We start from the raw sequence: 15548 nt of genomic DNA, 5'->3' as shown, positions 1-15548 counted from the left end.
AGAGTGCACGCTCATAACCACTACTGGCCCCCAAAGACACAGTGAGAAAGCAGGGCAAGTCTGTTATACAGAATACTGGAACTACAGTACTACAGTACTACTCAGACCAGAAATTAGTAAAATGAGTTGCTAGGGCTACCCACTGGGCTTCTTCCCTAGAACCTAGTGCCTAGGTATGAGAAGTTGGCTTTGCTTTTGTACAAGTTTTAGGAATCCGGCTTTTCTAAAAGACAGGACCACTCGTGGTGATAGTCACGTGGGGAGGAGGTGTTTTTGCAGCTGTTTCCACCACTGTGGACCAGGCTACCCACCAAGCCAGGCAGACGGGGAGCCAAAGGCCTTGAGGTAAGGCCAGCTCATGCCAGGTTGTACTAGGCCTGTGTCAGGAAGAACTCTTGTTTATTTTCCTTTTATTCTCCTTACTTATTAAAATTTTCTGTGAATGTTCCAATCTGTCCCAGTTAAGATAAGGGACCCATTTAGACCAGAGGATGAAGGCAGAGATGGCACCCGCTAGTGTGCAGTTACATAGAAAGAGAGGCTCAGAGAAGGGAGAAGCCCAGAGGCCCCTGCTCTGAGATGGACACAAGATGGTGCAGTGATTCAGGGTGTGAGCTCGGAAACCGGAGTGTCTGGGTTTCATCTTGGCTACTCACTAGCTGTGTGGCCTTGGGCAACTCACATCACCGTTATCTGTAAAAAAGGGGATTCCTAGGACCTACTGCACAGGGTTGAGATCAACTGATTAAATATAAAGAAAGGACTTAGAATAGCTTTGTTACTCTATTATTCTATTGTTAGTCTTTTATATTCTATTTGTATTACAGTAAGCATTGGGATTTCCAGGTTCAGTTTTCACATGAGGGAAGTTTCACTTAGAAAAAAAAATGATATGCAGTACTGTAGGAGAAGGAAAGAGAAAGTGAGAGAAGTCAGACTCCAGATATTATTACCTTCTCTGCTTTTCTGTTATGACTTTCCCTCCGAGCTCTACCCTTCGTCTTTGTTTTCCTGCCCTCTCTACATGTTCCAACCCTATTAGTAATCTACAGGTAATTCTGTTAGTAACAAGCTATCCCCAAATTAGCAGCTTAAAACAACAATAAAAAATTATTTTCTTGGGCTTCCCTGGTGGCGCAGTGGTTGAGAGTCCGCCTGCCAATGCAGGGGACACGGGTTCGTGCCCCAGTCCGGGAAGATCCCACATGCTGCGGAGCGGCTGGGCCCGTGAGCCATGGCCACTGAGCCTGCGCGTCCGGAGCCTGTGCTCCGCAACAGGAGAGGCCACAACAGTAAGAGGCCCGCGTACCGCAAAAAAAAAAAAAAAAAAAAAAAAAAAATTTTCTCCCACAGTTCTTGTGGGTCAGGAATTCAGGAGCAGCTTAAGATCTTTGAAGAGGTTGTAGTCAATATGTATACCAGGGCTTCAGTCGCCGGCAGCTTGACTGGGAACGGATGATCCCCTCCCAAGGTGACTCACTCACTTGGTGGCAAGTTGTGCCGGCTCTTGGCAGGAGGCCTCAGCTCCTCACCATGTGGACCCCTCCCTAAATTGGCTTCAGGATCCTCAGAATGTGGCGACTGCATTTCCCCAGAGTGAGTGGTCTGAAAGAGAGTGCCATGCAGACGTTCCCCTTTCTACGACCTAGCCTCGCAGGTCAGACACCATCATTTCCATCATGGCTCCGTAGTCACAGATGTCAGCCCAGTTAAGCGTGGGAAGAGACTGCACGAGGGCATGCACGTCAGGAGACGAGGCTCACGGGGACCATCTTGGAGGCTGTGGCTCCCACTCCCCTTCTCTGCTTTCCTCTCACCCAGACTTTCTTTCCTAGGCTGCGTCTGCTCCCTCAGTAGCTTTCTGTCCATTCTCCCTTTTGAGCACCACAGAAGTCTCTCTCCCCATCCATTTCATTGCTTTGTTCTCCTTCCAGTCCTTTTGTTCTCCAGACCGATCACTCCCTGTGCATTCTTTTCTCTCCCCTGCAAATCCTAGAATCCTACCACCGCTGTTGTTTTCTTCTCTTAATCCCCCATCTTCCTGATCCTCCATTTTCTCCTTGACCTCAGCCCGTGGTCTCCTGTTTCCTCTGCCCAGGTCCCTCTGAGTCCCTTCGATCTAGCTGATAACCTTCCCTTCTGGAATATTTACTGTGAGTAAATCACAGCATTTTCTTTGGGACAGATAGGCAATAAAGGGTACTAAATGTGTCATCAGCTGCCAGATGGATGAAGAAAGCATTTCCCTGAAATTTAATTCATCATCCATGTCCCAGTTTAAGACTTTCAAGGCTGTAGTAACTCAAGGCTTCAGAGTCAGGGGCACATCTGTGGACACTGGGGGATGTCTCATGTTTTGATGCTGAAGTGTATGCCCAGGGGCTGTCTACTGTGAGCATTCTTGTTCGTTGAAAGAAGAAAGAAAAAAGTACATTTGGAACATTATCCAACATCTTGAGATTATAAACTGTCTGATGTGCTGATATTTTGTCTGATGAATGTCTCCTGGGTCTGCTGGTGGTGAAAGATTTTCCAGATTTGTGAAGTGTGATGAAAGGGCTGGTAGTATCTCATACTGATTGGCAGAGCTAAAATGTAACTCTTTGACCTTCTGAAGTCAAAACTTCTTTTCGAAGCTGTGAAATGTAAATCCACGGTAGCGTCTGACCTTCAACATTTTCGCTTTTCCCTGGAGCTTTGGCTTTTCTTTGGTATTTAAAACTAGTTAATGGTCTTCGGTCCGAAGAGACTGACGACTTATATACCTCCTTTATTACCTCAGAAATGTTGGGTGGTGACTTCATCTCTGAACATAATTGATTTTGTTGACAGAAACAAAAGCAAAAGAGGTACCAAGCAGTTTTGGAGACTTCAGTGCCCTAAAAAAGAAATCATCACAATGACTCCCAGATTCTGTCTGAGGACAGTGATTTGTACATTGTAGTTGTTAAGTAAAAAAAAAAGCATTTGGTGGGTAAATGGCTCACCTGGGTGGAAGCCCTTTTTTATGGGGGTGGAGGGAGAGTTTGCCAAGCAAATCAGTGTATAAGTTGGATCAATTGTAAAAACTTTATTTGAATATAAGCAGCATATGTGTTTATCTTAAACGCCCCCTTATTCGTGAAAGTGGGTAATTAAACCTTCTTCTCGGTCACGCATTAGAAAATTGGATGGCGATAATACTTAGAGGTTGTGGTAGTGAGCTGGCCTGTGCCAGTGTCAGACAGTGATAGCCTCCATTGTTGGCACTGAAGAGACAGGCACCACCTCCCCCACCATGCAGGCATCCTAGAAATTGGTGGTACCTCACACTGAAATCATGTAGACATGTTTAGCAGGTAGGTGTGGCCATACCACCTATTGCCGAAAAATCTAGTAATCCAATAAGCAAAATCCAATGCTTGAAAGGCTCACTCATAGGGATGTGATGAGATTCTTTGCTGGTTTTGGCAGGCCATGTAGTCAACTGAGGTGGCAGCGATACTCAGAGGAACAGAAAGCCAAAGTCAGCAGGTTCCATACAGCTCCTTTTGTAACTGGGTCCCAGCTCGAACTGCTCACCACATGACAGGCTAATAAATTGAGAGAGGAGTTGTTGAGGCAAGGAACAGAGACTTCATTCGGAAAGCCAGCAGACCGAGAAGATGGAGGACTAGTGTCCCAAAGAACCATCTTACCTGAGTTAGAACTCAGGCTTCTTTTATACTAAAAGGGGAGGGGCTGTGGCTGGTTGTGACAAACTTCTTGGTGCTGGAATCCTTTGTTCTTGCAGCTGTCCATGTAGGTCAGGTCACAATGTTCCTGTCAACCTCCAGCAAGACAAATGTTATTCTCTGTTCTGTAACTTTTTATCTCTATATGAATGGGAAAATGTTATATCTTTAAAGGTCAGCGCCTTGAGAATGGGCTGTCCTGTATATTTCAGGCTAGAAGCAACATTCTTTTAGTTATTGTAGCAAAAGCAATAGAATATAAAGGTTAAAGTAAAAGAAACATCCAGTATGGAGTCAGGTTTGTTCTTCCCTATTAAACTTTCGTGGACTTGAGCTGGCTACCGTCTCAAACCATGTACATGCACAGACAGTGGGTCCTGTTTACTGCTGTTCACCACTGTGAACCAGTCACAAGTCTCAAGCACCACTGATTTTACCAAATGAAACCAAGTGTAAGGTATGGCTACAGATAGGAATACTTTGTATGTTACTAACCCTTGGGTGCTGATTCAGATTAATGGTTCTCATGTCTCATTACTAATACTGAAGTATTCCGAAGTAAATTATCACAAATCCAATATTAAAGCGATAAAGCTTCTGTTTTTAAATGGATGCCTAATTTATACTGGTTTTCCTTCTAATTAATGGAACTGATATTTCTGATATTTTTTACAAAACACCAAAAAAATGATAATGAGGCAAATCTATTTACAAGTAATATCTAGAATACTGATTTTTAAAAAAATCTTCAGTACAGTTCACAGGTCATCTTTTTAAAGAACAATTTTTCTTAAGATTGCTTTATGTGAGGAAAGGCTGTGTATTTATTTATTGACTTGTATATTATTTGATTAAATTATAAGAATGTGATTATAGTTATGTACTCTGAAATCATGTTCTAAATATACCCCAGTGAATATTTTGATCAGTGAGTCTGGTATAGGGTACAAGACTTCTTGAGGAGGTCATAGTGTGAGACTAGCCGAATAGCCTGGGCTCTGCAGTCAGACCCGGGTTTAAATTCTGAATCCACATTTGCTGTGGCATTTGGGCAAGTTATATAACCTCTCTGAGCTTTGGTTTCTTCACAGATCGATGGAGATGATGATAATACCTAATTCATAAGATATAAAAGTACTCATTTTAAGACTTGGCACAAAGTAGGCATTCAGTAAACTGTAATGAGTTGCTTCTTTCCTTTTCTTACAAAGAGAACATTGTTCTTGGGCTACTGATGACTCACAATGGCTAGGTTACTGGATGAGTGACAGAGAGAACTTAAATTAAGATAGCTGGACGATTAATTACAATTACTGCCAGAAACTTCCTCCACAGAGGTTCTCAACCTTAGCTACACATTAGACCTTCTGTGGAGCTTAAAAAAATATTGATGCCTGGGCCCTACATGCAAGAATTCTTTAATCTGCGGTGCAGCCTGGCAATAGAATTTTTCAAATCTTCCCTGGTAATTCTAATGTACAGCCAAGGACAGAGAACCACTGCTTTATAACAACCATACCCTGGGGTTTATTCTGTTCTAAGCATTTAAAAGTGTAAGAATTATATTGGAGGAAAATCTTTCCTAAGAAAGTTCTTGTAGACCAGGAATTTATTTGCCTGTGGCCACATTTGGCCCAGCACCTGTTTTTCTCAATAAAGTTTTATTGGAATACAGCCATGCTCATTTGTTTCCATTTGGTCTATGGCTGTTTTCATGCTACAACAGCAGAGTTGAGTAGTTGTGACAAAGACCGTATGACCCACAAAGGCTAAAATTACTCTCTGGCCCTTTGCAGAAAATGTTTCTGACCCCTGCAGTAGGCCACTTAAAAATTGAATCATAGTGCTGTTTTCCAGGATGCATTCGAGAAAGTGAACTCACTACACAAGTATTATATGCTAGATTCTGTTCAGATGCTTCCTTTTATGAAAAACCAAAATGAAGTTTGGACCATTAAGTAGTTCTATTAAGTAGCATTAAGAGAACTATTTTTGCTACTTTTTTTTGAGAACTGCCTACTTCTGAACAAAACTTCAATGTTAGTATAGCACTTAACATTCTCTTTAAATTCTAAGTTTTGTAGAAATAGTAAGAAATTTCATGTAGGACACTTTGACTTAAGTTCCCTACTAAACATGTGGAAAGCTGGCATGTTAATGATTATCAAATGTACTTACTCAGCCCTGAATGCCCTTTTAAATGAAGCTAGTTGAGAGTACTGTATAGCCTTTTCTGCTTGTTTTCAAGTCTTTTTAAAAAGTTCTTAGCAGAAGTGGATCCTTGTGCATTTCTTTCCTTGCATACTCCTAAAGGTGGAGCTGCTGCTGCCAGAGAGCAGGTAGGTGGTGGCGCAGTGGAGCAGGTCCCAGAGAATGTGCTCGGCAAGATCTTCAGTCTTTTAAATCACTTTCCTTCCTTCACTCACCAGGAAGTGTGTCCCCTCTGCTTCCCAGCCCTAAACATCGTGACACCTTTTTGAACCAGTTAGTAATTATGGAAGATATCTTGACAGATCCCAGTTGCTGCCATCCGTTTATGCTTTATGGAGGAGCAGCTCACCTCAATGCAGCATCTAGGCACAGTCTTCGTGCTCTCTCAGCGTCCTGGTTGCTGATGGAAGCATGAAAGCTCATTAGCATTTTAAGAGATTAAAAAAAAATGTTTAGTTGGACAATAGAAATGGAACAGGTTTTAATCAGGATTGCCATATTTTAATCTCTCCTTGCTTCAACTGTAAGAGAACAGTTCTCTTACAAGGGACAGGGAAATCCATAAATTCTGCCTGGTAAATGGTGGGAATTTTGTAGTCATAGCTTTCGCCCTAGTGTTTTCCTTCCTCTTTTGCCTGCATGTCTCTCAGGGCACCGGGAGTGCTTTGCTTTATACGTAACAGTAGACACTTCACGTTTGCCAGGGATCTGCCCAGACATCTTGGTGAATACCCAGCTTTTCTTGGATTCTCAGAGCACCAGGCTTCATTGCCAGGAGGTCACGTGAGCTTAATTGCTAGCGGTGTGACTCCAGAACGCTAAGTGCAGATTCGTGCTGTAGCGAAGTGGTTCCCTCGCATGGATCCTCACGGGCGTTTGTAACCATCAGAAGGAACCTTCAAATGGTTAGGTGAGGATTCTGGGAAGGGTTTTAAGGGTGCACACACGCCTCTTCCTGAGACTGCAAGCTTCCGGCAGTAATGACCTTGGCCCTACATCTTTGCATCCTTTGCAGCCAGCACAGGTTGTAGCTGAGGGAGGAAAGGAAAACTGTCCGTGGGTCTAATCATGTCCTGTCTGTTGAGCTGTGTTATAATAAGATGATTCCCTCATTTCTTTATGTTTTCATTTTCTTCATGAAAGCTTTATTTTCAAATAAAGGAACATATTGGGGCAGGTAATCAGTTATGTCACTACTGTTAACTCTCTAGTTTTTAAATGCTTGAGGTTTAGCACTTTGAAAAAAAATCATTCTGTTTGAGAGTCTTGAAAAATAATCTTCTTGCCATCAAGCCTTGCTAAGAAAGCTGCATTTCCTGGTGATTTAGTGAAACTTCTGTCAGGTACACATGAAAGTAGCCTCTCACGTGGGCCTGTGCCCTCACGCTGCCCATGAGGCAACCTCCGAGGCCAGGCTTCAGCCCAGTTGCTGGAGGACCATCTTCCACCACCTGTTCTGGCTCCTTGCCACCTCTGAATCCCAACACAAACCAGGTTTGTAATTGCTGGACTGTACAGGGAATCAGGATAGGTGGGAATGGGGGTTTAATCAAAAGAAACATTGAGAAAGTTACAGGGGTTGACAGGAGCTCAGTAAACACTCCAGAGAGTCACACATCCATGTGAAAATGTACAAAGAGGTAAAAATGCCTGCATTTTAGCTCCTTCCAAGACTTCCTTCTTAGCCCTTGAGTCAGAATGTATCAGCTTGCAATGAACTAACTTCTCAAATTAGCTCAAGAAAGAGACCTGTGAGAAGAATGTTACCTGCTTCCAGGAGAGCTGAGCAAGCAGGCCTGGGGGAAGGCAGGTCTTCGCACCTCAGCAGTGGGTATGGGGTCTGCACGCTGCACACTCCCTCTGGCTCTGAGTGTTGGGAAGGGAGATGGTTCCTTCAGTGCCCAGGCTGGACCCAGCCAGCTGTGTCCTGAGGGCATGAGGCTGCCCCGCTCTGGGCTGTGAGATATAGACATTCAGGTAAGCCAGCCACTGTCCACTGCTGCTCCCAGACATTGACAGTCCACCTCCCCCATCCCTGTAACCTAAAGGCAAGCCGTGATCAAAGGGGATCTTTCCAGTTATCTTTTGAGATCTAAAACTTTCCCCAAAATGACATTCTTCTTATCTTTATTCCATTAAGAATGTGGCTGATATGAGTTTAATTTGGATCTCTTATTCCCATGACTGACAGTTTTCAATCTAGGAAGAGTTGGATTAGAAGTGGAACAGACTTCGAATGAATTATTTAGCAAACGATCTCTTATAGCCATTGTACATTCAATAATTCAAAAGCATTTCTCAGACACTCACTTCAAGGCCCTATGCTAGATGTTTTGAGGAAAAATACTAATAACTAATATTGAGTTATTGTTACATGTCAGTGATTGTGCTAAATGATTTTACGTGCATGAGCTAATTTTAATTCTTTAGCACATCTTGCACCAGCTGCTGCTACTATCCCTATATTCAGAGCAGAAAATTAAGGCTTAGAAAGTTTTAGCAACGTTTCAAAAAAAAAAAAAAAGATTATCGGAGACTTCCCTGGTGGCGCAGTGGTTAAGAATCCGCTTGCCGATGCAGGGGACACGGGTTCAAGCCCTGGTCCGGAGAGTTCTCACATGCCGCAGAACAACTAAGCCCGTGCGCCACAACTGCCGAGCCTGTGCTCTAGAGCCCACGTGCCACAACTGCTGAGCCCGCGTGTCACAACTACTGAAGCCTGTGCGCCTAGAGCCTGTGCTCCACAACAAGAGAAGCCACCGCAGTGAGAAGCCTGCGCACCGCAACGAAGAGGAGCCCCCACTCGCCGCAACTAGAGAAAGCCCGCGCACAGCAACGAAGACCCAACACAGCCAAAAATAAATAAATAAAGCTACTCAAAAAAATTTTTAAAAAAAGAAAGATTATTGGAGTTAATGTAAGTATGAAATACATGAAAAAAAGTGGCGGGAAACAAGTTGGACAGGTAGGTAAGAGGATAAATCATGGCCTGAGTGCCATGCTGAATACGTGTGGGTTAGTCTGTTGGTAACGAAGACCCAATGAGTTTCTGGGATCCTAGGGGTGATGTCAGAACTATCCTTCAGAAAAGCTTCTCTGGCTATAATCGTGGAGTGGGAGAGACTGATGGAACTGAGGAGGCCTCTGGTAGAGGTGCCGAGAGAAGCTGAGGACGACCAGGACTGGGGTAGTTGCTGTGGCCATGAATGGAGCAGAGAATGCTGTGGTTTTCCTTTCAGCTTCCTTTTATGCTCCCTCTCTGGGGCTTGATTTTAAAAGTCTAGCTTTTAAACATTCTAGCATAGACTCCTACTGAATTTGGAGTTGCCTTCAATTTCAGCAGGAAAAAAAAAAGAAGGAATAAAACAAACAAAAAAGCTCCATTTTGAAAACCTTTGTCCACCAAATTACCTGTATTGTGAGGAAACAGTGATTGAGGAGCCAGGTGTTCATCCGCCTACAGCGTTTTCATCAGGTTAAGGGTGGCCAGAAAGCGACCCACACGTACACCCCCGTTCCTGCACGACTACTCCCCATCAGCGTGTAGGACACAGACACTCATGAGAGGTGTGTTTGTCCTCAGGAGGGGGCTCATCTGGTGGCTGTCACCACTGCTTTTCCGTGGCCCTGGGTTTCCTAGCAGGACACGCCACTCCTGGTTTTACTGTCCACACAGGTGTGGTTCCGCGGGACCTGAGAAAACAGCCTAATTTTTACGTGCCTCTCATTCTTGAGGCTCATATTTTATCCCCAAATACCTTCTGGATGATCCTGTTTGAAGGAATGTTGTAAGTATTGGGTTTTCCTGGATTGAACCAAACTCAGCATCTGGGAGGTTCTCCACTTCACCCAGAGGAAGAGCGTGGACCCAGTGTCTCCAGCTTCTGGGCCCTGTGGGAAGGGTAGGTCCCTGCCCTAGACCTGTGCTATCTGTCCTTTCAGTTAGCAAGTGTGAATTAAGTAGTGTGTGCACCAGGCCCTGTGCTGCACATGGAGGAGGCGGGGATGAGGAAGACACAGCTGCTCTGGGGCAGAAGCTGCCCGGATAGTTTGGGCACAGAGGCAAGCATGTAAACACACCAGCACAAAAAATGCCAAAGGTGCTTCTCAGTATTTGGTAAGTCTTTTGATGTTTAAACTCCTGAAAGGAATACTTTTTTTTTTTTTGAAAGAGAAGAAAGACAATTAAAGATGAAAGAGAAAAGATTGAGTTTGAAAGTGTAATAGCCCTTGGAAATTAAGAAAAAATTCCATAAGCCTACGGAATAATAAAGAAAATAAATAATAAAACAAAATAGTAATAAATAAATATATGAAGAATAGTCATAATATGAGTTTTTCAGTTTACCTAAGAACTAGAGATATTTCTGTGTTCAACTGGGAACTTCAGCTTTTTGTGAAGTTGGAACCTACCTAAAATCTTTATCTTTTATTCCCCTCTGGTTCTTAGTAAAAAAAAAAAAAGCTCCTTATGATGCTTCAGAGGAATTCCTGCTGTCTTAGGGTGGCAAAGGAGTTGATTGAGCCAGGGCTGTTCTCTGGGTCCTGAAGCTACAGGAGGGTGCGGAAGGTGATACACTCCCGGACATGGGGCTGGACTTCTGAGAAGAGCTCGACCCTAGCAGGGACTCTGGTGGTCAGCCAGGGTGTGGGGAAGGGTGGAGAATGTGGGATCTGGGGACTGTTTGCTGACGTTCTTGTAATTATCTGTAGTTCTAAGCCTTGTGCCGCTAGTAACTACCTTGTTCATGGGTGATGCCATGAAAGTCTCCTTATGTTACTTCGTTGAGATCAAAAGTAACACAGTATCAAAGAAGAGTAACATATGTCAATTTTCCTCATACTAATATGAATTGAAAATACTGTATCTAAGGAAGAACTGTATTAATGGGATTGTATATAGGGAGAAAGGTGAGATGAGAAGCAAGGGGATGCTTCCTCTGTTTCTGTACCATTTTATTTTACTTTTTTTGCATTCTATTATATAAGTATTTTCTATTCTCTCTCTTTTTTTTTTTTTTTGCGGTACACGGGCCTCTCACTGTTGTGGCCTCTCCCGTTGTAGAGCACAGGCTCAGCGGCCGTGGCTCACGGGCCCAGCCGCTCTGTGGCATGTGGGATCTTCCCAGACCGGGGCACGAACCCATGTCCCCTGCATCGGCAGGTGGACTCTCAACCACTGTGCCACCAGGGAAGCCCCCATTTTCTATTCTCTTAAGGATGAGCTAGCTAAAGATTCGGAAACTTATCCTGATAAATAATGGGCACTTTCCTCTTTCAGCAGATTTCTGCACATGGCCGATCTTCTTCCAATGTAAATGGCGGGCCTGAACTTGATCGTTGCATGAGTCCTGAAGGTAGCTCTCAGTCTATGATTACTTTTATAAGGGAAGCCATCCATGTGAACCTGGTCGCCCCCCAAACCCACTTGTGCTAAGTTATCTCCCTAAACAGCAATGGGATCATGACACCAGTTAGCCTGTTTAGCCTTATTGGGCAGGGGTCACATCAATATGTATAGAATCTCGTTAATTAAGCTACCCAATTTCAAATTTTAGTCTTGGGTTTCCTTTATTTTTCCTTAGTGGCAGTCTGCTCACAATTCCTAAATGTAGACTTTCCTTGTTCTTAGATAACTTTAAGTGGGTTTCTTTGTTTGATGTCAGCTATGTACAGGGCACTGGGGATACATTGTGAAAAGTGGTGGATCTTAACCACTTCCTTCTCCTGCCCCTCCCCCTTCTCCTTTTTGAGGACACTTTGAGCCAGAAATTAGCCTTAACAAGGTATCCTAAGTGGCCAGAATTTTCTTTACTAGAAAATCTTGAAGAGAAAATTTCTAAGATTAAGTCCCCATCATCATCCCCTCCCCCTTTCTCCAGAGTTGACAAAAAGTTTACAAAGTTTTGGTTAGACTTCCCTTTTACCCAAAGCTAATCACTTATTTTCAGCTGATATTTCAGGGATTTGTTAGGTTTATTGATTTGGTTGGTTTCTGATTCCAACCAACAAGGCCAAAAGGAAATTGGTGATTCAGGTGTTCTACTCAGAGAATAGGCTCAGAGGATTTTCTTTAGTTGACCACAGATTTAGAAATAACTCCATTGTGATTTATTATTTCACCAATCTGTAGGAATCAAGGTGAAATGTGATGTGTTCATTAGACTTTGTGTTTATCCTTTTTTGCAGGTGTGAATGGAAACAGGTGCTCTGAATCGTCAACTCTTCTTGAGAAGTACAAAATTGGGAAGGTTATTGGTGATGGCAATTTTGCAGTCGTCAAAGAGTGCATGGACAGGTGAGTGGACAGTGAGGATGATCATTTGTTCTCCGACACATACGTTTCTCCTTTGGAGCTTATTCTTATCTGAATGAATGAAAGGCCTTCTTAAAGAGTCTACTCTTAGGACTAGTGTTTTGCATGCCCACAGGCAACTTGACAGGGGAAAATATATGTATACATGTAGAATATAAACCTGCTTTGTACTTTGGGAGATATATCAGGTCTCATCCATGAGCCAGAGAAAAATGGGAAAGAGTACGATTCATTAAAAAATTAAAAAAAAACTCCTATAGCACTTATCTGTGCCAGGCTCTATTCTCAGTGCTGTACTTATATTAATTCATTAACCCTCTCAGCTAATAATTAATTGGATATTATCAGTAGTTCAGGATACATGAGCTCTGACTTTACTCAATATCAGAATCAGCCAACTTTTGCTCCTATTAAAATTATATTTTTGCTTGTCCAGCCTTATTTTGTTTAAGGTCCTAATTTCTCAGATGGTAACAAATCCATTCTTTTACATTCCAGGCCTTTTGTAAACAATATTAAAACTGGGAAAGACTCAGATTAGAGTCTTTGTGTTTATAGCCTGTTATTCTAGCTGTTTTAAGTGGTAATTTTTGTTGTGGTGGTGGGAGATGGGTGAGGGGGAGTTTTCCAGAAAGTTCTGGTGACTACAGTTTTCCTGTTCTGCTACATCTCCAATGAAGCTTTACTGCTCCTTATATGGTACACAAAGTAGCTCCCTGTCTTCTAAGCCCCTCTGCTTAGCTCTGGTACACAGATTGCTGCTCAAGCAACAAGCATCTAAAATATGACTTCTAAAGACTCATTAGAAATCTGAGGCAGTGTTTGGTTTCTATTATGGAGAAGCAGTTTAAATAAAAGTTATTCTTCCAAGGTAGGTCTCATCAGTGTGTACTGTGACCACCTGGCAAAAGCAGCTTGTGCTTGAGAGAACTAACCTATTCTAAGAATACCACAGTGTTCTTTCTGGAACTGCTTTCCTATTCTAAAAGATGTATTTTTGACATGTTCAGATTAAGTTATACTAAAGGTGATTAAAAGTTAAATAACAACATCAGGATTCTTGTGTCAAATGAATGATGTCTCTAGTACCAGATATGGACGTTTAAAGGTGTGGATAAGGTGGCACCAGATCCTAAGTGGAGTTTTGGCTGAGAAATAGAGACTGAAAGTCTAGGGACTTTACAGTTTTGAATTATGGGCTAATTAGTGACTAAAGGACTCATGTAAAGACATTGATAAAAGAAGATTTGCTGTTGCTTTGATTCATTTTTCTTAATTTTATTCTGTCTCCTAAGAGAACTATTTTTGAGATTTAAGTATGGAAGAACAGCTTCTTGTCCAAGTCTGATACAACAGAATTTAAATACTTTAAATATGTGAGTTACTTAATATTGTAATGATTAATAGTTATAAAGGGAGATTGACAGTGTGGCTTTGTGGGTTTTAAAAAAATCTTTTGTGGGTATTTTTCTCCCTGACCCCACTCAGCATCCTCTCTGGTGTATAGAGAAGGAAGCCACTCTTTCTTCCCTGGGTCTGTGCTGTAGAGGAAATCAGGATGGATGGTGTCTTTGATTTATGTCTTTCAATGGCCTTCCTCTGATTATTCCATAGGTCCACAGGAAAGGAGTTTGCCCTAAAGATTATAGACAAAGCCAAATGTTGTGGAAAGGTACAGTATACATAACTGTTTTGTAAAAGAAACTGAAAAAACTTAGAGATGTTTACTGCGGTGAAGGAACTTAAGTGGTGATTTGACAAGATCGTAGTAGGAAGAGTCTGCTGATAGTAGCGGGGGAAACCTTATCAAGCCTTTTTTTTTCCCCTGCCACTTTTCAGAAACCTTAATCGCAAAACAGTAAATTGATTTGATCTTTGTCCTAACCATTGAAAAATACAAGTTCTTCTCTCTGGGAGATGTCTATATCAAAACCCAGCAACACACAAAAGGTGCCTCAAGGACTGTGAGGGTTCTGAGACTTTTCAAACTAAGACATTAGCCTTCCAGCTTTGTAGATGTGGCAGAAGACACAAGATTCCTGGGTCAGAGACAAAAACAACTACTGGTACCACAGCAGAGAGCAGGAGCTCCATGCTTGCACTGGTTCCCCTTAACTCCCAAAGCCCACAGAAGTGATGCAGAGGGGCCCAGCTGGATGCTGTCCACACAGTGGGTTTGTGTCACAGTGGAGGACCCCCAAGCTTAGGAACCCCCCCAATCTTATGAGGGGACCACTGGCACCCTACCCAGCCTCTGCCCCAGAGGAGAGCATTATTTTTATTATCATGGTCAGGAAACAAATCGCCCTCCACCCCTGGGGGAGACCCTGTCTCTGTATTCCAAGGGTGTTTGCTATACAGACATACTTGGAAAGATAGTTTGTAACTAAAGCTGATGTGGGATGTGCAGAAATACCATGGATTGTCTCCCCAAATGGATGAACTTTTTTCTCTGTCCTACCCTGAAGATGGGACTGGGAAAAAAATCAAATGATGGAATGCTGCTAGATTACTGCCATGTCAACTACGTTTGAAAGGATAAATATTCTACAATAGTGATGACAAAGACCTTTTTAGATTCCTTTCTGGTGAGTAGCATAGCAATTAAGAGAGCAGGCTCTAGGGCCTTCCCTGGAAGGTGGCGCAGTGGTTAAGAATCCACCTGCCAGCGCAGGGGACATGGGTTCGAGCCCTGGTCCGGGAAGATCCCACATGACGCGGAGCAACTAAGCCCGTGTGCCACAACTACTGAGCCTGCGCTCTAGAGCCCACGAGCCACAACTACTGAAGCCTGCGTGCCTAGATCCCGTGCTCCACAACAAGAGAAGCCACCACAATGAGAAGCCCGCGCACCGCAATGAAGAGTAGCCCCCGCTCGCCGCAACTAAAGAAAGCCCACGCACAGCAACGAAGACCCAACACAGCCCAAAATAAATAAATAAATTAATTAATTGAGAAAAAGAGAGAGAAGGCTCTAGAACTCATGGTCCGACTCTGAGTTCCTCGTGCTTGTGGTGCTGAGCACTTGAAGTATGGCCAGTCTGAACTGAAATGTACTCTCAGTGTAAAACACAACAGATTTTGAAGACTTAATGCTAAAAGAAGAATGTAAGATACTTCATTAATACCTTTTGTTTTTGATTACATGTTGACATGATACTATCTCGGATATATTGGGTTACATAAGTTATACATTTTACCTGCTTTTTATACTTTTTAACATGGCTGCTAGAAAACTTAAATTTACATATGTGGGTCACATGTCTTTTGAACAGCACTACTCTAGAGCCAGATTGTATGACGTTTAA

General features: G+C 42.9%; 1 protein-coding gene across 9 annotated transcripts in view; it reads left to right on the top strand.

The window, feature by feature from the left end:
* Nucleotides 1–15548, top strand: part of DCLK2 (doublecortin like kinase 2) — a 162503-nt gene that overhangs the window by 108881 nt on the left and 38074 nt on the right. For 6 of the 9 annotated variants that reach the window (XR_014293218.1, XM_082611170.1, XM_082611167.1 and 3 more), the window contains 3 exons: nucleotides 11206–11281; nucleotides 12114–12222; nucleotides 13855–13912. Coding sequence is in view for 7 of the 9 variants with exons in the window: in XM_082611170.1 (XP_082467296.1) it covers nucleotides 11206–11281; nucleotides 12114–12222; nucleotides 13855–13912 (243 nt within the window). In the remaining 2 variants the exon portion in view is untranslated. Of the gene's footprint in view, nucleotides 1–8504; nucleotides 8842–11205; nucleotides 11282–12113; nucleotides 12223–13854; nucleotides 13913–15548 lie in introns of those variants that run through there. The other 3 variants (XM_082611168.1, XM_082611166.1, XR_014293219.1) reach the window with 2 other exon arrangements.

The sequence above is a fragment of the Mesoplodon mirus genome (assembly GCF_964341445.2).
Source record: "Mesoplodon mirus genome assembly, chromosome: 2".
NCBI classification, from domain to species: Eukaryota; Metazoa; Chordata; class Mammalia; order Artiodactyla; family Ziphiidae; genus Mesoplodon; species Mesoplodon mirus.
Note: the sequence above shows the minus strand (reverse complement) of the source record. Positions and strands in the feature narration are given on the sequence as shown.